The 19,816-nt window shown below is 47.6% G+C and overlaps 1 protein-coding gene across 3 annotated transcripts; it reads right to left on the bottom strand.

Annotated features, from left to right (window-relative positions):
* Nucleotides 1-1,743: 1,743 nt before the first annotated feature.
* On the bottom strand, nt 1,744-15,012 carry LOC120683503 (cyclic pyranopterin monophosphate synthase, mitochondrial-like). 3 transcript variants are annotated; one of them, XM_039965579.1, is made up of 4 exons: nt 14,338-15,012; nt 4,075-4,177; nt 3,297-3,413; nt 1,744-2,559 (listed from the first exon to the last, which is right to left on the bottom strand). In XM_039965579.1, the coding sequence occupies exons 2-4, from the start codon at nt 4,099-4,101 to the stop codon at nt 1,984-1,986; spliced, it is 720 nt and encodes a 239-aa protein (XP_039821513.1). In that variant the 5' UTR covers nt 4,102-4,177; nt 14,338-15,012; the 3' UTR covers nt 1,744-1,983. The 3 variants fall into 3 exon arrangements, with proteins under 3 accessions (XP_039821513.1, XP_039821512.1, XP_039821514.1); XM_039965578.1 differs by lacking the exon at nt 4,075-4,177 and having other exon boundaries at nt 14,338-14,414; nt 14,481-15,009; XM_039965580.1 differs by lacking the exon at nt 4,075-4,177 and having other exon boundaries at nt 14,338-14,384; nt 14,452-14,536.
* Nucleotides 15,013-19,816: the final 4,804 nt, after the last annotated feature.

Here is a 19,816-nt window from a genome sequence, read left to right as displayed (position 1 = left end):
GCAGTGGTCATCGCTGCTGTCATGCCATGGCCCATGGAGTGCTTTTGGCCGGCTCTGTGTAGATGCAGCCTAATGCTTCTTTCTAGCGCAGTGCGCGGAGCAGGCAGCTACTACTGAAAAGGGTATCACATATCAGCAGAAAGTAACTGAGGCCCTGTTTAGTTCGGGAAATTTTTTGGGTTTGGGTATTGTAGCACTTTCGTTGTTATTTGGCAATTAATATTTAATTATGAACTAATTAGCCTTAAAAATTTTGTCTCGTCATTTACAGTTGAACTGTGTAATTAGTTATTTTTTCAACTGCATTTAATGCTCCATGCATGTGTCCGAAGATTCGATGTGATGGGTACTGTAGAAAAAATTTTGGGAACTAAACAGGGCCTGACAGCAAAGTAACCAACTTCAAAGGAACAAGGAGACAGGCAACCTGACAGAGGTTACATGTGTAGCATATTTGTACTCCCGCGTTCAAATACTCATTGGATTGTGTCAGCTCCTGCAATGAAAAGTGAAAACAGATGCGATGAATCATGTCACCACTCACCACAGATAACGAAGGTGGGGCAAATATGAAGTATCACCTAATATGATTATGATGTGGGCTAATGCTGCTGTAGCTTCTTCTCTGAGACGCTATCTCATCTCCAGCGTGTTCGGCCAACGTGTTAAACAATGCCACGTTTGGGCACATCAATATACATATATTTTCCTGCATCATCAGAAAGTAATAGCGTCGGAACAAGTCCTCGATGGCCAGGAAGAAAGCAAACGCAATACCAACTAAAGAAAGAAAATGGTATATGTGGTTGGTTATGCACCAAGTCACAGTAGCTAGGCAATGTTAGGATTAAAATTTGTCATTACCTGCAAATAAGTCTATTGTGTCGATATGAACTAAACTGAAAAGTTCTGAACATCTTCATCCGCTTGCCACATTATCAGAAAGTAGCTGGATGAAACCAAAATAATAATCCCTTGATCATTTCATTTTCCCCATGTTTGTATGAAAAGATCACAAGACTTTGAGCCCATAAAAACATGGCCACCCCCGAAGACATTGAAGTGGCATGCACAGACTAAACTCAAATGGATACAGGATGAGAAGCAGAACAGGATACTGCCCATTAAGTCGTTCACTTGTCTGAAATCTATGCAGGAAAGCAATTTCCTGCAAACAATCACATTCAGTCAGATGAATACTGTTATCAACAATATTGATAGGTTTGAGCTACAGCTGTGAAGATATCATCTATATACTTTGTTGATGTGGGCGTTACAGTTACTGTAAACTTCAGGAATAAATATTGTTTCTGCACTCCAGCTCTTTCAATACAGACAGAGGAAATATTTCAACATGATTATTCTTTACTTGCATCTATCTTTTGTCAGTATGTGCACAGAAATTTGATTCAGTAAATATGCCTAAAAGAAGGGAGTAAATGAGATCAGATATCATTTTAAAAATTAAATTTCAGCTCGAAATATCATGAACAGAGTATAGTTGGACACCAGAATGACAATAGAGTAAGAGTTGCTCATAAGGTAGTGAAAGATAACTTTGGTACATCTGCTTTTTTTTTGTTGTTCCAGTTCAATAAAACTGTTTTCTGATGTTAGAATTAAAAACAATATGGGAAGCCATATTTACCATACATTACAGTAATTTCTATTCTGATTTCAGTATGGTTTTATTTTGAATGCCAAGGAATGATGCACAATACAAAACATTATTAGAGTAGACAATGCACCAAGGAAGAGATATAGATCTAAAAATAAGTTGACATGACCATCTATTCTGAAGCCATGAACAATATATCTACAACTCAGGAGTACAGAGATTCAAATGATGTCTCAAGGACTAGAAATCTACAACACAGGGGCCTGCATTCAAAGCCAAATCAAAACAATTTGGCACAAAGACTCAATTGTCCTGCTATCTGAATCATGCTTGTAGTTCATATGCTCAGACCAATAATGAACCTTTCAATTCCTGGACCAACTTCCACTCTTTCCCCCAGATTTGTGCTGCAGACAGATATCTGTTATACAAATGTCCTTTGAAGCGGCTTTGCACATGTCATAAACTGTGAGGCCGGCAATGGCTACTGCAGTCATTGCTTCCATCTCAACCCCTGTCTTTCTGCTGGTTGTGGCTTCCCCTTCTATCACGACACTAGAATCCTCTTCATTGAGAGTAAGATCAACACGAACATGGGAAAGATTAATGTTGTGGCACAAGGGTATAAGGTTGCTAGTTTGCTTTGCTCCAGTTATTCCAGCAATCTTTGCAACAGTAAGGACATCTCCTTTTGCGATCTCATTTGATGCAACCAAATTAAACACCCTTTGGCCTAGTAAGACCCTGCAACTAGCAATAGCAACTCTCTTACTGTCTTCTTTGGGTGAGACGTCAACCATCTTTGCCTGCCTGCTGCTATCAGTATGTGTAAGCACTGGCTGTGAATCCTCAGCTTTATAAGCAGGCTGGACAGGTTGCTGGGGAGGACTTGAGCCTAAAGGACTGGGTGATGGAGATTCACCAAATATTGATTCCATTTCCTATGATTGCAAATTTTTAGATAATTATTAATAGTCATTCCTTTGAACACTCCGCTGCTATGGTCGCACATGATTAAGTTGAAAGCCAATATCAAGCTTCTGTACGTATAGCATCAATAGTAAACTTCCACAGAATGCTATAATTCAGCACCTAAGGCTGGGTGTAATATTGAAAATTTTAGTGACAAATGCTAATTTGTGAACAGTACTTGTAAAGCCTACCAAAATGTAGACAAGGATTGAACAAAATTCAAGCACACATGGAAATGATATGAATAATGTTTCTACTTGTAACTTAATTGTGTCCTGACTTTTGGTTGACAACATGGAGAAATCGTGCATATGTTATTTTTGGGGAGATATCAAATATAATCCTGTGTCCCGTGGGGAACATCATAGACAATTGTCTATTTAGGTAAACTTCCAATTTCAACAACAACAACATAGCCTTTTGTCCCAAGCGAGTTGGAGTAGGCTAGAGATGAAACCCAAAAGACACAAAGGTTATGGTTCAGGTACGTTGATAGCTAGTCTCCAAGCGCTCCTATCCAAAGCTAACTCCTCAGATATATCCCAACAGAAACTGTAATTTCAGGTCTGCAACCTAGAGTGACCAATCCGAGATTATGTTAGAATGCACCTACATACGATGTCCTAATTTCAGTAAGATATCCAGGCAACAGGAGAAATAATATTAGTGAAAGGCAACATCCAAAAAGGATATTAAAATGCCTAACCTTGTTTAGCTCTGCTATATTATCGTAAGGAATCCTGGTGGAAAAGCATCTCCAGCCATTAGATCTTGTTACTCTTGGGAGGACGGAGTGGAAGATGGACATCATAAACACACCCTTCTGCAAAGGAAACAAAAATGCTTTGTTGCTTACTCTCTCCGTAAACAGCAATTCCAAGCAGAACATGTCACAACCAACTACTAATTCGAGCGTGTTACACGGTTTTCTGTCCAATAGCCTAGCACGCGTTAAAATGCACATCTATCTAGCGAATCTGGAAACTGACCGAGCATAGTCTATCAAGAGTTTTAGGCGAGATTTTGATAATTTGTTTTAACTGGACGAGCATTTCATTCTAGTTCGACTGTTCGAGAGCCAAGGCTCCAAGTCGTGAGGCAGAGGCAACTCAAGTAAGCTACCAAAGACCGTCATCTTTGGAACATTTCCAGCTTAGATCCTAGAGCTAAATCCTGGGAGTCAGACCGATTGACATTCCATGAGTGGTGGCGCTCTGATGAAATTAGGCTCTTATGGGTCAGATCAAACATTAACAGTAGAATTTCAGAACTCTTGGCATTGAGGGTATGGGTATCTACAGCAGCGGATGAGTGGAACAAATATTCTTTCTTGGCCTGGAACCGTGTCAGGTTTTTAAAGCAGTAAGGCAAGCGAGGCGATGGGCCACTGCTCAGCCGCCTACGCGCTTAAGGCGCGAGGCGAGGCGATGCCTTACAAACTTCCTAGCCTAGACTTTAGGACCAGTGTGCAAGTATATACATACCTTACTGATGCCAGTTGTTGTGCCCATATTCCATCCAGTTTTTTGTGTAGCAGTCTAGAGTCTAGACAGAGGAAGGGGATAAAGGAGTGTTCGAGAGGCATACTGTAACACCCAGGTGTTAATCACCATAATTTACACTAACCACGACCACTAGTGTAAATTGGCACGATCAAAACCTAGACCAAGAACTTCTGCTGGCAGATTGGCCCGGACCGGTCTGACCGGTATGGGCGACCGGTCTGACCGGTCGAACCCGAGTTGACGGTTTTGAGCCCCACAGCATTTAAATCGCTCTCCTCTCTCTCTCCCAACGACCCACTCATCCCCTCAGCGCCCCGTTCCTCCCTCTCCCGAGCTCCCCCTCCCTCAAACCCTCACTCCCAAAGCCATCCTCTCCATTGGATTCCAAGGGCGGGGAGAGCTTCAAATCGGTCAAGGATCATCTCCTCCAAGTTCTCCTCCATGGGGTGACGCGGGATTCGCGAGTTCTTCGTGGGGGAAGGAGCCATTCAAGGTAAATTTAGGAGTTGGATCGATCTCTTGTTCTAGAAGGTTTTAGGTGGTGTTCTCTGGTCAAAAGCGTCCCCATGAACCCTTGAACTAGATCCTAGAAGGTATTTGGAATTGGTGGGCGATTTTCGCCGCGCCAAGGAATCCTAGGTTTTCACTGGGTAGGACCAGTCTGACCGGTTGGAGAGACCGGCCTGACTGGTGTCACGGTAGGTTCAGTAGGACCGGTTTGACCGGTGGGGTGTGGGATGAGAAGGTGAAAGTCGGGGTAGTTGGTACAATTCGATAGAAATTATTTTGGCTACTAGTTACTTATAATTTTTATAACTCATGCATGCATTCTCATGTCATATGCATATGCACACGTGTAGCAGCCGCGGCGGAGGAGGTCGTGTACGAGGTGATTGCGGAGCCACAGGGGCCCCAGGGGCAAGCCCCGCAGCAGGAGGGTCGCGAGGAGCCGGCACAAGGCCCATCTCACCCTAGTACTGAGCAGCAGACGCAAGGCAACCCCCGGTGCACATCCTACTATTTTTAAATTATGTCACCTATATATGTCTCTAATAATTGTGCATTAGGTATAGGAATTGTTTGAAACCTTAGTTGCATGATCCCTAGGTTTTCCTGGGCCTTTTACTAGTATGAATAGGTCGCTAGCACTGCTATGCTTAATAGGGCTCGATAGAAGTCGAGTGATAATGCTATCACTCGCGAGAGATAGGTTGTTTCTATATTACATTATATGAGGTACTGTATTCCAGGGGAAAGAGATGGGAAGGGAGGCCGGATGTGGGAAAGAGTAGCCGCATCCGTGTCGATTAAGGACCGTTCCGTTGTTGGCTGTGCTGATCGGGGATTGAATTGTACTAACCGCATACCGGGAGTAGGAGGTAGTCGAAACCGGTAACACGAGTACTGCTTTACTTCGAAAGTACAGGAACCCGCACCCAACTCCTGGGGCGAGTCGAGTAGTCGCGGAGAATTGGGATGCTTATGTTTACTTTTGGTGGTCTCACGTTGAGCTCGGCTGACCATATGTCGTTGGGCTGGTTCCTGTAGTTCGAGGCGGGGAGGGGAAAGGTTGGTGCGCGGGGTCCGACGGGGCTTTTGCGCGTCGTGTTGGTTAGGTCCACCTTGCAAGGTTAAATCGGATCGATTCGCCGTGTTTCGCGGTCATGAGAGCCTTGATCTCTTGGTCACATCGTAGAAAGGAAATGTAATATAGTGAGATGAGATGCAATGAGGGCTGCTGTTATTTAGTTAATGTATTGCTCACCTTGATTGTTGTAGAATTGCAAAATCCTAGATTATTAGTGGATCTATCGATATAAATGGGAGATAAAATTTGGAAAGAAGGACTCACTTCTAGTGCTTTTTTGCAAAACCAACTACTAGCCAGAAAACCTTGCATGTCTAGATATGTGGGCTAAGTAATACCCACTGGTCGGGTAAGCCTTGCTGAGTATTAGTATACTCAGGGTTTGTTGCCAACATTTTTATTACAGGACACCTGGACGTCGACTTTTGCCCCTGTTGTGTCAAGTTCATCCGCCGGGATGCAGAGGGGTGGCAGATCGAGGTGCGGGACCCTTAGGTTAGGGCGCGGTTGAGTTGTACACTCGTGGGCTGAATGTGCAACCTTTCTGTTTTGCGTAGACCGGTCTGACCGGTGTGTTGGACCGGTCTGACCGGTGGAGTCGGCAGTGAGGTGCCGACCGGTCTGACCGGTTGGGTGAACCGGTCCGACCGGTCATGGTGTAGCAGAGCTGAAGGAAGCTGGAGCAGTTGTAAAAAATATTTCGTTTCTCGAACTTCAGAACGTCTATTGTTACTTTTGTACATTATATGTATATATATTTGAATTGGGCTTGTAAAACTTATTGTTTCGTCTTCGTTGTGAACCTATTTTCAAGTAATGTACCATGCTTGGACCATCTGCGCCCACCTTCGCGTGGGACTACCGGTGTTGTTTCGATCGGGCATTGGGTTGGGAAAGGATCGCCAAATTAAGCCGTTAAGCTAATGCGCCCGATGTATTCAAATGACGGCCATTACGCTTAATTAGAGTTTTAATTTGGCGGTTCCGTCACAGCTGGTATCAGAGCTGAAACGCATCAGGAGTGGTACGAGCATGACTAATTTTCAGATATTGCAAATGAAAAAAAAGGATTTCTGATGTAGGATGAAAATAGTTTAGTAGTGTGGGTGGGATTACTCGAATATTACTCGAAATAGCCCTATATAGTCCTTACTCGAGGCGTACCTAGTTGTTAGTTTTGGGTGAGAGAGAAACGTAAGACGCTCATGCATCATGCATCATGGCATTTAAAATTTTTGGTAGCATGTGAAAGTTTGGCACGGTAGTTCATGTATTAATCGTGCATCAGTGCATTATGGTTTTCGAATTTCAGTTAGTATTTTGGTTTAAGGGTTGGTGCACAGTTAGGGCTTAGAATTTTATTTCTGCTGGGTACCGGTCTGACCGGTCTTGGCCACCGGTCTGACCGGTTGATCGACGTCGAGCCCATGCAGATCCATGCAGACCGGTCTGACCGGTCTGTTGTACCGGTCTGACCGGTTGAGCGCAGACAGAGACCCCTAAGTTGTGTTCGAATGATTGATTTTCGGCGATCCCTTCCATGATTCGGATATTAGTTGCAGTCAAGATTTTTCTTAAGTAATCAGAAAAATGGAACTAACCCAGTCATGGTTGAATGCAGAATGGGAGAGCCACCAAACCCTCCTGAGTTGGCCCAGGCCATCGTGGCCATGCTCACTGGGCGCGATGAGCAGACGGCACTCCTCCGTGAGCTTGTGGCGCAGGGCAGAGCGCCGCGGCCTGAGCATCACCACCAGCCGCCTGCTCCTGGATATCCGGAGTTCCTGGCTACTCAACCACCGCTCTTCCATAAGGCGGATGAACCACTGGAGGCAGACAGTTGGCTTCGGACTATCGAGTCCAAATTCACCCTGCACCCATACAATGATGGGGACAAGGCAGGATTTGCTGCTCAGCAGCTTAGGGGCCCAGCACGCACATGGTGGGACAATCATGTGGCAATGTTCTCCGCGGACACCTGGTTCACTTGGGCACAGTTCAAGGAAGCCTTCAGGGCACATCACATTCCTGCGGGGGTGATTAGAAGGAAGCTCACAGAGTTCTTGGCCCTGAAGCAGGGCAATGACAGTGTGCTACAGTATTCCCTGGCCTTCAACACTCTATCGCAGTATGCCGGGTACCATGTAGACACCGATGAGAAGAAGCAGGCTTGCTTCAGGCAGGGGCTCAGTAGTAAGCTCCAGGATCGCTTGGCAATGGTTAAGTTTGACAGTTTCAGTGAGCTGGTCAATGGGGCTATCATTCAGGAGGACGCCCACCTAGCTCACAAGGCAGAAAAGAAGAGAAAGGCGCCGGCAGCGGGATCTTCTAGCAGTGCCCCTCAGAGGTTTCGCTTGGTGCAGTCGGGCCCACAGAGAGGCCCCTTTCAACACCAGCCGCCGCAGCAGTGGGGATACATGCCCCCTCAGTACACTCAGCCATAAGGGACAGTTAGGCCTCCTGTTCCTTAGCAGACTGAGCAGAAGGTGTGGGTGCAGCAGCCGGGGATGCGCCCCAATTTGTTTTCGTGCTACAACTGTGGACAGCTTGGTCACTTTGCACGGAACTGTCAACTGCCACCCAAGCAAAGCCAGCAGTCGAGCCAGCAGGGTCAGAAGCAGCAAGTGGCTCACTTCAAGCCAGGACAGGTGCACTACACCACCCTCGAGGGTATTCCTGAGGGAGCTCCAGTGATGGCGGGTACGTTCTTAGTAAATGAACAATCCGTTACAGTGTTATTTGATTCAGGGGCGTCTCATACCTTTATTAGTGAGGGGTGTGTTATTAGACCGGGGTTAAAAATTGAAAGCATGCCCAAGCCATACCATATTCATTCACCTGGGGGAAAGTTAATCACCAATCAGTTCGTTAAGCATGTACCCCTACAGTTGCAAGGGAAAATTTTTCCTACGGCCCTGATAATGTTACCAACCCAAAGAGTAGATATTATATTGGGTATGAACTGGATGGAGGGTCAGGGAGTTAGTCTGGACACGACCTCACAATCTGTGCACATCAAATCTTCCATTCATGGGTGTATGACTTTACATTTGAAAGATCATATGTCTTTGACACCTACGGTGAATCAAGTTGAGGGTAAAAAGCTAGTAGATATACCAGTGGTGTGTGAATATCCGGACATCTTTCTGGATGATTTGCCTGGAATGCCACATGATCATGATGTTGAGTTTACCATTGAATTACAACCGGGTACGGCACTGATTTCTAGGAGGCCTTACAGGATGCCACCCAATGAACTGGCGGAGTTAAAGAAACAATTGCAGGAATTGCTTGATAAGGGCTATATCCGTCCTAGCATGTCACCTTGGGGCTGTCCTGCACTCTTTGTGAAAAAGAAAGATGAAAGCCTCAGGTTGTGTGTGGACTACAGACTTTTGAATGCCGTCACTATCAAAAATAAATATCCCCTTCCCCGGATTGATATTCTGTTTGATCAGCTATTCGGGGCCAAAGTATTTTCCAAGATTGATCTCCGCTCTGGCTACTATCAGATAAAGATTAGAGCTGAGAATATTCCCAAGACGGCTTTTTCCACCAGATACGGACTTTTTAAATATCTGGTCATGTCTTTCGGGCTAACAAATGCCCCTGCTCATTTCATGTATCTCATGAACTCGGTGTTCATGCCCGAGCTAGATAAGTTCGTCGTGATTTTCATTGACGACATTCTGATATTTTCCAAGAATGAGGAGGAGCATGCAGAGCATCTCCGCATTGTGCTTCAGCGCCTGCGGGAGCACAAGCTGTATGCCAAATTTAGCAAATGTGATTTCTGGCTCAAGAAAGTCCAGTTCTTGGGCCACATCATCTCAGACAAGGGAATTTCTGTTGATCCTAGCAAGATTCAGGATGTCCTGAGTTGGAAGACTCCAGAGTCTGTTTTAGAGATCCGGAGTTTCCTTGGGCTAGCAGGGTATTACCGGCGATTTGTTCCGGACTTCTCAAAAATTGCTAGACCCATGACTGAACTACTCAAGAAAGGGGTGAGATTTAATTGGGACAACAAGTGTGAGCAGACTTTTCAGACTCTGAGAAGACTTCTGACGTCTGCCCCTGTCCTCGCTCAGCCGGATATTACCCGGCCTTTTGATGTATACTGTGATGCATCAGGTACGGGTCTTGGCTACAGTCTCATCCCTGTTTATCTTTGCCGGATAATATTCAGCCATTAATAATTGTTGTAATGCATCAGGTACGGGCCTAGGCTGCGTCCTTATGCAGGATCAGCGAGTGATTGCTTATGCTTCCAGAGCCCTCAGGCGACATGAGGAGAATTATGCTACCCATGATCTGGAGCTGGCAGCAGTTGTACATGCATTAAAGATCTGGTGCCATTATCTTTTGGGTAATCCGATGCATATATACTCAGACCACAAGAGTCTCAAGTATATGTTTACCCAGAGTGAGCTAAATTTGCGCCAGAGGCGGTGGTTAGAATTGATCAAGGACAATGATCTAGAGATTCATTATCATCCCGGCAAGGCTAATGTTGTTGCCGATGCACTGAGTCTCAAGGCGAGTTGCAGCTGTGTCTTAGCTACAGTTCTGCAAGAGACTTTGTGTCAAGAAATGGAGAAGATGAATTTGGCTATTGTATCTGAAGGCACCCTTGCTAATGTTACCCTTATTCCTACACTTCGAGATCAGATTATTGTTGCTCAGAAAAGTGATGTGGGAATGGATAAGATTAGACAGAGGCTCAGTGAAAATGATCCCAGAGTTCAGTGTTTTCATCAAGATAAGGAGGGGGTTCTATGGTTCAAGAATCGGTTAGTGATACCTAAAAATTTGGAGCTTCGGAAGCGGATTCTTGATGAGGCCCACATTTCTAGATACTTAATCCATCCAGGCAGTAATAAAATGTACCAAGATTTGAAACAGAGGTTTTGGTGGACGAGGATGAAGCGAGAAATTGCTAAATATGTGTCCGAGTGTGACACCTGCAGAAGGGTTAAGGCAAGCCATCTGAAGCCCGCCGGTATGCTTCAACCCTTGAGTATTCCATCAGGTAAATGGGAGGATGTCAGTATGGATTTCATTGTCGGCTTACCCAACACCTCAAAAGGGTATGATTCCATTTGGGTAATAGTCGATCAATTTACGAAGGTAGCCCATTTTCTTCCAGTAAAGACTTCTTATACGGCGAGACAATATGCTCAGTTGTACCTGGATCGTATTGTGAGCCTCCATGGAATTCCTAAAACCATTATTTTGGATCGGGGTGCACAGTTTATTGCACGGTTCTGGGAACAATTCCATGCCGCTTTGGGTACACGATTGATCCATAGTTCAGCTTATCATCCACAGACCGATGGTCAAACTGAGAGAGTTAATCAAATTCTGGAAGATATGCTGTGGGCCTGTGTACTTTCATATAGTAAGAAATGGGATGAGTGTCTGCCGCTCGCTGAATTCTCTTACAATAATAGCTATCAAGAGAGTATCAAAATGGCACCCTTTGAAGCCTTGTATGGGCGGAGATGCAGGACTCCACTAAATTGGTCGGAAGCCGGTGAGCGGAATTTCTTTGGGCCCGAATTGGTTGGCGAGGCTGAGGACCAGGTTCGTCTTATACAGGCAAATTTAAAGGCCGCCCAGGCCCGCCAAAAGAGCTATGCAGATAAGAGGCGCTGGCCTCTGATTTTTGAAGTTGGTGATCATGTTTACCTTCGGGTGTCTCCGATGAAGGGCGTGCAGCAGTTTGGAATGAGGGGCAAATTAGCACCCCATTATGTTGGGCCTTTTCCTATCACTGAGCGTTGTGGGCCGGTGGCATATCGAGTGGAGCTTCCCCCGCATTTGTCGGCGGTCCACAATATCTTTCATGTGTCCCAGCTCAGGAAGTGTCTTCAAGTTCCGACTGAGGTTGTAGATACGAAGAATTTATAGTTGGAGCCCGATCTCATTTATCCAGAGCACCCGGTGAGAATTGTTGATCACAAGACCAGGGTCACTCGGAATCAGACCAGCAATTTCTATAAGGTTCAGTGGAGTAACCATTCCGAGCGAGAAGCCACATGGGAGACTGAAGAGTTTCTCAAATCCAAATATCCGGAATTATTACAAGCCTATCAAGGTACTCCCCAATTCCTATCTTTTCAATTTAGCACTCCATTAAATCTCGGGACGAGATTTTTTTAGGGGAAGGACTGTAACACTCAGGTGTTAATCACCATAATTTACACTAACCACGACCACTAGTGTAAATTGGCACGATCAAAACCTAGACCAAGAACTTCTGCTGGCAGATTGACCCGGACCGGTCTGACCGGTATGGGCGACCGGTCTGACTGGTCGAACCCGAGTTGACGGTTTTGGGCCCCACAGCATTTAAATCGCTCTCCTCTCTCTCTCTCCCAACGACCCACTCATCCCCTCAGCGCCCCGTTCCTCCCTCTCCCGAGCTCCCCCTCCCTCAAACCCTCACTCCCAAAGCCATCCTCTCCATTGGATTCCAAGGGCGGGGAGAGCTTCAAATCGGTCAAGGATCATCTCCTCCAAGTTCTCCTCCATGGGGTGACGCGGGATTCGCGAGTTCTTCGTGGGGGAAGGAGCCATTCAAGGTAAATTTAGGAGTTGGATCGATCTCTTGTTCTAGAAGGTTTTAGGTGGTGTTCTCTGGTCAAAAGCGTCCCCATGAACCCTTGAACTAGATCCTAGAAGGTATTTGGAATTGGTGGGCGATTTTCGCCGCGCCAAGGAATCCTAGGTTTTCACTGGGTAGGACCGGTCTGACCGGTTGGAGACCGGCCTGACTGGTGTCATGGTAGGTTCAGTAGGACCGGTCTGACCGGTGGGGTGTGGGATGAGAAGGTGAAAGTCGGGGTAGTTGGTACAATTCGATAGAAATTATTTTGGCTACTAGTTACTTATAATTTTTATAACTCATGCATGCATTCTCATGTCATATGCATATGCACACGTGTAGCAGCCGCGGCGGAGGAGGTCGTGTACGAGGTGGTTGCGGAGCCACAGGGGCCCCAGGGGCAAGCCCCGCAGCAGGAGGGTCGCGAGGAGCCGGCACAAGGCCCATCTCACCCTAGTACTGAGCAGCAGACGCAAGGCAACCCCCGGTGCACATCCTACTATTTTTAAATTATGTCACCTATATATGTCTCTAATAATTGTGCATTAGGTATAGGAATTGTTTGAAACCTTAGTTGCATGATCCCTAGGTTTTCCTGGGCCTTTTACTAGTATGAATAGGTCGCTAGCACTGCTATGCTTAATAGGGCTCGATAGAAGTCGAGTGATAATGCTATCACTCGCGAGAGATAGGTTGTTTCTATATTACATTATATGAGGTACTGTATTCCAGGGGAAAGAGATGGGAAGGGAGGCCGGATGTGGGAAAGAGTAGCCGCATCCGTGTCGATTAAGGACCGTTCCGTTGTTGGCTGTGTTGATCGGGGATTGAATTGTACTAACCGCATACCGGGAGTAGGATGTAGTCGAAACCGGTAACCCGAGTACTGCTTTACTTCGAAAGTACAGGAACCCGCACCCAACTCCTGGGGCGAGTCGAGTAGTCGCGGAGAATTGGGATGCTTATGTTTACTTTTGGTGGTCTCACGTTGAGCTCGGCTGACCATATGTCGTTGGGCTGGTTCCTGTAGTTCGAGGCGGGGAGGGGAAAGGTTGGTGCGCGGGGTCCGACGGGGCTTTTGCGCGCCGTGTTGGTTAGGTCCACCTTGCAAGGTTAAATCGGATCGATTCGCCGTGTTTCGCGGTCATGAGAGCCTTGATCTCTTGGTCACATCGTAGAAAGGAAATATAATATAGTGAGATGAGATGCAATGAGGGCTGCTGTTATTTAGTTAATGTATTGCTCACCTTGATTGTTGTAGAATTGCAAAATCCTAGATTATTAGTGGATCTATCGATATAAATGGGAGATAAAATTTGGAAAGAAGGACTCACTTCTAGTGCTTTTTTGCAAAACCAACTACTAGCCAGAAAACCTTGCATGTCTAGATATGTGGGCTAAGTAATACCCACTGGTCGGGTAAGCCTTGCTGAGTATTAGTATACTCAGGGTTTGTTGCCAACATTTTTATTACAGGACACCTGGACGTCGACTTTTGCCCCTGTTGTGTCAAGTTCATCCGCCAGGATGCAGAGGGGTAGCAGGTCGAGGTGCGGGACCCTTAGGTTAGGGCGCAGTTGAGTTGTACACTCGTGGGCTGAGTGTGCAACATTTCTGTTTTGCGTAGACCGGTCTGACCGGTCTGTTGGACCGGTCTGACCGGTGGAGTCAGCAGTGAGGTGCCGACCGGTCCGACCGGTCGTGGTGTAGCAAAGCTGAAGGAAGCTGGAGCAGTTGTAAAAAATATTTCATTTCTCGAACTTCAGAACGTCTATTGTTACTTTTGTACATTATATGTATATGTATATTTGAACTGGGCTTGTAAAACTTATTGTTTCGTCTTCGTTGTGAACCTATTTTCAAGTAATGTACCATACTTGTACCATCTGCGCCCACCTTCGCGTGGGACTACCGGTGTTGTTTCGATCGGGCATTGGGTTGGGAAAGGATCGCCAAATTAAGCTGTTAAGCTAATGCGCCCGATGTGTTCAAATGATGGCCATTTCACTTAATTAGAGTTTTAATTTGGCGGTTCCGTCACACATACCTCTGGTTGCAGGCGGCCGGCGGCAAGGAGGCTGCTCCTGGGATGGGATGCAGGGGCGGAGCAGAGTAGCTGCTGGTGGAGGCTGGCGGGAAGGAGGCTGCCCTTGGGATGGGATGCAGGGGCGGAGCAGAGTAGCTGCTGGTTCCTCGCGTCGAAGCCTCCAATCGAGCTGCGCGGCGCCGGCGTGGCCGGATGCCGGGATTCAATCCCTGTCTGGTTCAATCGAGCTGCGCACGACGAGATTGAGACGCGGGGTGCCGGAATCCGCCAGGGAGAACTGCAGCGAGCGGCGGGAGGCGGAATGCGCGCAGGGAAGGGCGGAAATGCAGCGGGCGGCGGCTCTAGATCCAGATCAGGCGGCGGCGACTCCTTTCCCGCTCGTTCTCTCTGCCTTCCATTCCACTCGCGCTCAGCAGGCGGAAGGCAGGATCTTCCGCGCGGGAACGGCTTCTTCCGCGCGGGCTGCAGTTTTTCCGCGCGCCGCCGATTTCCGTCGAGCGCCCGCGACGCGTTGAAGTACCAGCCAGTAACTGGGCGGGCACAGCGTCGCGGCGCTGTGTTATGGCAGCGGCCGGGCGGGCGGATCGGCGAGGGAGAGTGGGCAAGGTTCCGCCTAGCGGCTGGTCGGTGGGGGCACTGCGGGGGATGCTGCGAGGACGGGGTGAGACGACGGCAAGGCGAGCGGAATGTGGAATGGGCCGCACAGAGGACATAAGGGATGGTCAGCCCAGCTAGGTATGAGGCTGAAGCAGTGTAGTTTTTCTTTTCCTTTTTTTCTATTTTTTTGCGAGGAGATCGTACGGTATAGGCTATACCTGCTTGAATGTTGGTCTGTTTGAGACAACCTAGAGCCTGTTTGGTTTAAGTAGCACAAGCTACTGTAGTAAACTTTGACCATTAATTAGAACTATTAAAGTCAGTTTGCAAAACTAACTTCACAATCCCTACGCTACTTCGCGAGACGAATCTAATGAGGTCTTTGACTGCACGATTAGAGGATAATTACTATAGCATTACTGTAGCCAATCATGGATTAATTACTATCATTAGATTCGCCGTGTAAAGTTGCACCCATCCTCGAAAAGTTTTGCAAAAAAACTTTGTTTAGCACTTTATGCATGCAAGATTATTTTTGTAGCGCAAGTAGCACAAGTAAAACAAACAGAGGCCTAAAAGCCAAAATCAAGAGAGGAAGGCAGAGGGAAACGTACCTGCTGTTGATGCCGGGAGGGAGGCAGGTGGCTGCGCTGGGCCGACTGGAGAGGGGCGTCTGCGCAGGGACGTCGGAGTGGGGGTCGATGTCGGTGGCGGGGCACGACCAGACTCGAGGTTGGTGTCGGAGGTGGGTTGGCGTCGGAGAGGGCGGAGACGGGTGCGACGAGGGCGAGGACAAAGGGGGCACGGTCAGACTGAAGGTCGGTGTCGGAGGTGGGGCGTCGGAGACGGCGGAGACGGGTGAGACAAGGGCGGGACAAAGGGGGCGCGGCTGGAGAGGGCTTGTTGGGAGGCCGGAATTGCTGCCCCGAGATTTTTTTTTGAAAACACCCACGAGCCACGAGCACTACGAAATTATGTTAAGAACTCAATGTGACACTCGTGTCGACCTTACCCTCGAACGCAGGGGGACTACCGAGAAATCTCAAATGCGCCTACCGAGCACCCACACCCGTACACACCAACCCAACCTGGTACCTCTTTACGGAATAATCCCCGATGCGACGCACAGAGTCGAGCTGGAGGCTCCAACCTTGGCGGACCGCTCATTCCGACATCTTCTGGCGCACACCCTAGTCCGCCGCTTTTTTTTTTTAGAATAGCTTGCGTCACTTTATTCATGCACCTGCGATTCAGCTAGTTCGCGAACCAACAAGTCATTTACAAGCGCCGGGAGAGGGTTCATCCACAGAGCCGGATAACCCAGGTCCCTTCTGCGACCAACTCGCGTCAAGCCATGAGCTACAAAATTACAGGAACGGAGAACATACAAAATCTCCACAGAGGTAAACGAAGTCGCCATAATGAACTTTGCCTCTCTGAACAGTACCCCTGATGGTGCCCGATCCATCATCCATCACATCTGATTGTAACGCCTTCACCAAGGTCTGAGAATCAGTCTCCACGACAACACGCTGCATACCATGGTCTGCTGCGACCTGAAGTGCTTCGATGCAAGCATGGGACTCAGCACAAAGAGCATCACACACCACTTCAAGCCTACCAGCTCCTGCCAGAACAGCGCTGCCATGGTGATCACGAATCACAAAACCCCACGCCCCATCCATCTCTTTAGCCCAACAAGCTGCATCCACATTTATCTTCCATATATCAGGTGGCGGCGGTGTCCATCGTGGAGCACATGTCCTCACCATTTGCATATCCTCGGCAGTGGTCGCATTTGAGAGCTGTTGTGTCACCACTCGAGCTCTATATATCACCTCCTCGGTAGTCCTCCGTGGCTCACCCGCGTTAGCTTTGTTACGGGCATCCCACCAGGACCAGATGAGTCCGACAATCAGGAGCTCATTTTCTTCAGATAAGGGAAGGACATGGGCTGACACTTGCATAGCTGAAGACAAATCAGTCAGCATGATCCGGTCTTCTTCCAGATTGAGAGCCCGCCAACATTCTTTAACATATTTGCACTTTAGAAAACAATGACCACCATCCTCATCCAATCTCTAGCACACCGGACATCGAGTATCAATGTCCATTCCCCGTCTGTTGATATTGCGTCTAACCGGCAGACTGTTATGCGTGTGAAAGGATCGTGGCCCAAGAAGGGGGGGTTGAATTGGGACTTTTTCGAATTTCTAATCAGTCCTTAACCTAAACTAGTATTGCCAATCTATAAATTCGAAACCTAATTACTAGAGCACGCTAGCAAAGGGTCCTTAGGTAGGTAAACACACTATCATGATCATATTGCCTAGATGGATGCACACTAGCAAGATCAAATCCTAAGATAAAGCTCACTCTACCAAGCAAGTTGTCCTAGTCAAACTACAAGCAAGAAAAGTAACAAAAGGATTTAAATGCTTGAAGTAAAAGTAAAGGACACGAGACAACCGGATTTTTTCCCGTGGTATCGAGGAGTTGACGCTCCCCCCTAATCCACGTTGGAGCACCCACACAAGGGTGTAGCTCCCTTGCTCCACCAAGAAGCAAGTGATCACTAAGAATGCTCTTTCTCCATCTCCGGAACGGCGAGCTTCACACCGTATACAATCTTCTTGTCTTGGGGCTCCCACAAACACCAAGAGCTCACCAAGAACCTCCCGATCACCAAGACCGGCTAGGTGCCGTCAAACACCAAGAGTAACAAGCTCCTAAGCCTTCACTTGACCTACACTCAGTTGGCCCTAGCTCAAGCACACTTGCTACACTTGCAAAGGATGGATTCTTCAAGGTTGAAGCACAAACTAAATGCTAGATCTTCTCTTGTTTGCTCAAAGCACTTTCTTTTCTTCTCAAGGGTGGCCTCAAGTATTCAGGGTGTCAAAGGCGACTGAAATGAGCCATGGGGTGCCCTTTTATAGAGTGGAAGTGGTTACATAGCCGTTGGAAGTCCACTGCAGAAAAACCGTGAGCACCGGAAGAACCGATGGGTGTCAGTTTTGGGGCGTCGGTTCAACCGGTCTCTCTGTGTCCAAATTGTAGCCGTTGGGGTCCTGACACAGTGTCCAGGCTTGCTTCAATGCACCGGTGTATGCTCCGTAGGTGCGTCGGTTCAACCGGTGCTGAAGAGTTTTACTGATCAATCCAAACAAGCTCTCTGGAACATAGGACGCTCAATGCACCGGTGCTTTGATTCCGAAGCGTCGGTTCAACCGGTGCTGAAGAGAAGTTGAAATCCACCAAAACATGCTCTCTGGAACAAAGAACTTTCATTGCACCGGTGCTTACTTTTCTGACCATCGGTTCAACCGGTGCTATACTTGATTTCAGCCTTTATCCAGAGAAGATAGACCGACAGGGCATCGGTCCTTCCGGCAAGCATCGGATGCTCCGACGCTAGGGCACCGGTTCAACCGGTGCTGCTGTTTTTCCTGGTTTTTAGCTGAATTGGCTTGGATTTCAATGTTACTTCGATTGTTTCTTCTTCCAAGTGTTGTGTTAACTTCTATTGACTATCTTGAGCTGTTTTTGAGCGAGTGTGCAAGATTTCTAAGGCCAACTCAAGTTTGATCAAGCTACTAACTCATGAACCCCTCTTAATAGTACGGTCAAGAACTAAAAACTATAAACCCTATCTAAATCAAGTGTCCTTCATCTCCTTGTGACACTTGAGACTAGAAAGGTCCTTAATCTTTGAAATTGAGTCCTTGGCTCGCATGATTGTTCCGAATTGAGGGGTCTCTTTTCACATTTCATATGGGACTAACTCAATCACTAATTTTTCCTTCAAAACATACGTTAGTCGCATACGGTTGTCATTAATCACCGAAACTTACCATTACATCTATCGGCCTAGATGCACTTCAATCTCCCCCTTTTTGGTGATTGATGACAACACAAAAGTAGAGATACACAAGATAAGAAATTGAAAGCGATAAACAAGCATGCATTACTTTAAAAAAAAACACATGTAGGGACATGTCAACACAGAGCATACACAATATCCAAATAACATGTCCATACACAAAATCCATGAAGATCCAAACACGCCACAAACCACCAAGCTCCCCCTATCTCTACTCCCCCTATCTATCTCCCCCTTTGGCAACAAAGCACCAAAAAGAAAGGCGATCTAATCCTGAGCTGGAGAAGGCGGAGTCTTCTTGCTGGGTCCGGTGGAATACTGAGCGGCGGAGTCGTCGGCGTCGTCGTCTGTCCAGTCGTCGTCGACCGAAGAGGACTTCTGCGCGACCGGAGACGTCGGAGCAGCAGAAGTAGCTGGAGCAGCGGTAGAAGCTGGCGCGGCGACGATCGTGGAGTCCGTCGGAGGAGCAGACGTGACGGGAGTCAGGTCTGGCTGAGTGACGCGCACGACAGACGGACGGAGCACCTCAGGCTGTGTAGGTGACTCGAACGTGAGTGACTGAGCCGAAGGGTGCTGGAGCTGGTGTAAGATCTGCTGCTGTCTATGAAATTCTGCACGCTGCTCGGCAGTCCAAACACTAGGCTGTGGAGCAGGGGCCGGAGCAGCAGTAGGTACAGGACTGGCAAACAACCCGGTCTGAAGAAATGGTGACAACGGGAAAGATGATAAGGGTGTCTGCACAAATCCGCCAACAGGAGGAGCGGGAGCAGTAGGGTCAAACTGGAGCTGCTGGGGTGTAGGGAGCTGAGGCTCAGGTAGTCCAGTGTGACGATACAGCTGACCGAAGCATCCCGAGAAGAATGTGAACATCTGCTGCTGTATCTGGGACTGCTGCTGTAGCTGTAGCCTCATGGCCTCCTGCTGCTGCCGAATGCCCTCAAGTACAAGTGTCTGGGCCTCCTGCTGACGAGCCTGCTCGGCCTGCATGCTCAGCTGAGC

The sequence above is a fragment of the Panicum virgatum genome, chromosome 7N (genome assembly GCF_016808335.1).
Source record: "Panicum virgatum strain AP13 chromosome 7N, P.virgatum_v5, whole genome shotgun sequence".
NCBI classification, from domain to species: Eukaryota; Viridiplantae; Streptophyta; class Magnoliopsida; order Poales; family Poaceae; genus Panicum; species Panicum virgatum.
The sequence above is the reverse complement of the archived record's forward strand: the minus strand, read 5'-3'. Positions and strand labels throughout refer to the sequence as shown.

Coding starts and splice junctions, on each gene's coding strand:
- LOC120683503 (XM_039965579.1), bottom strand. CDS start 4,101: ATGGGCACAACAACTGGCATCAGTAAG. Junction 3,414..4,074: donor CAACAACTGGCATCAGTAAG/GTATGTATATAC, acceptor TTTCCTTTGCAG/AAGGGTGTGTTTATGATGTC. Junction 2,560..3,296: donor ATATAGCAGAGCTAAACAAG/GTTAGGCATTTT, acceptor TTGCAATCATAG/GAAATGGAATCAATATTTGG.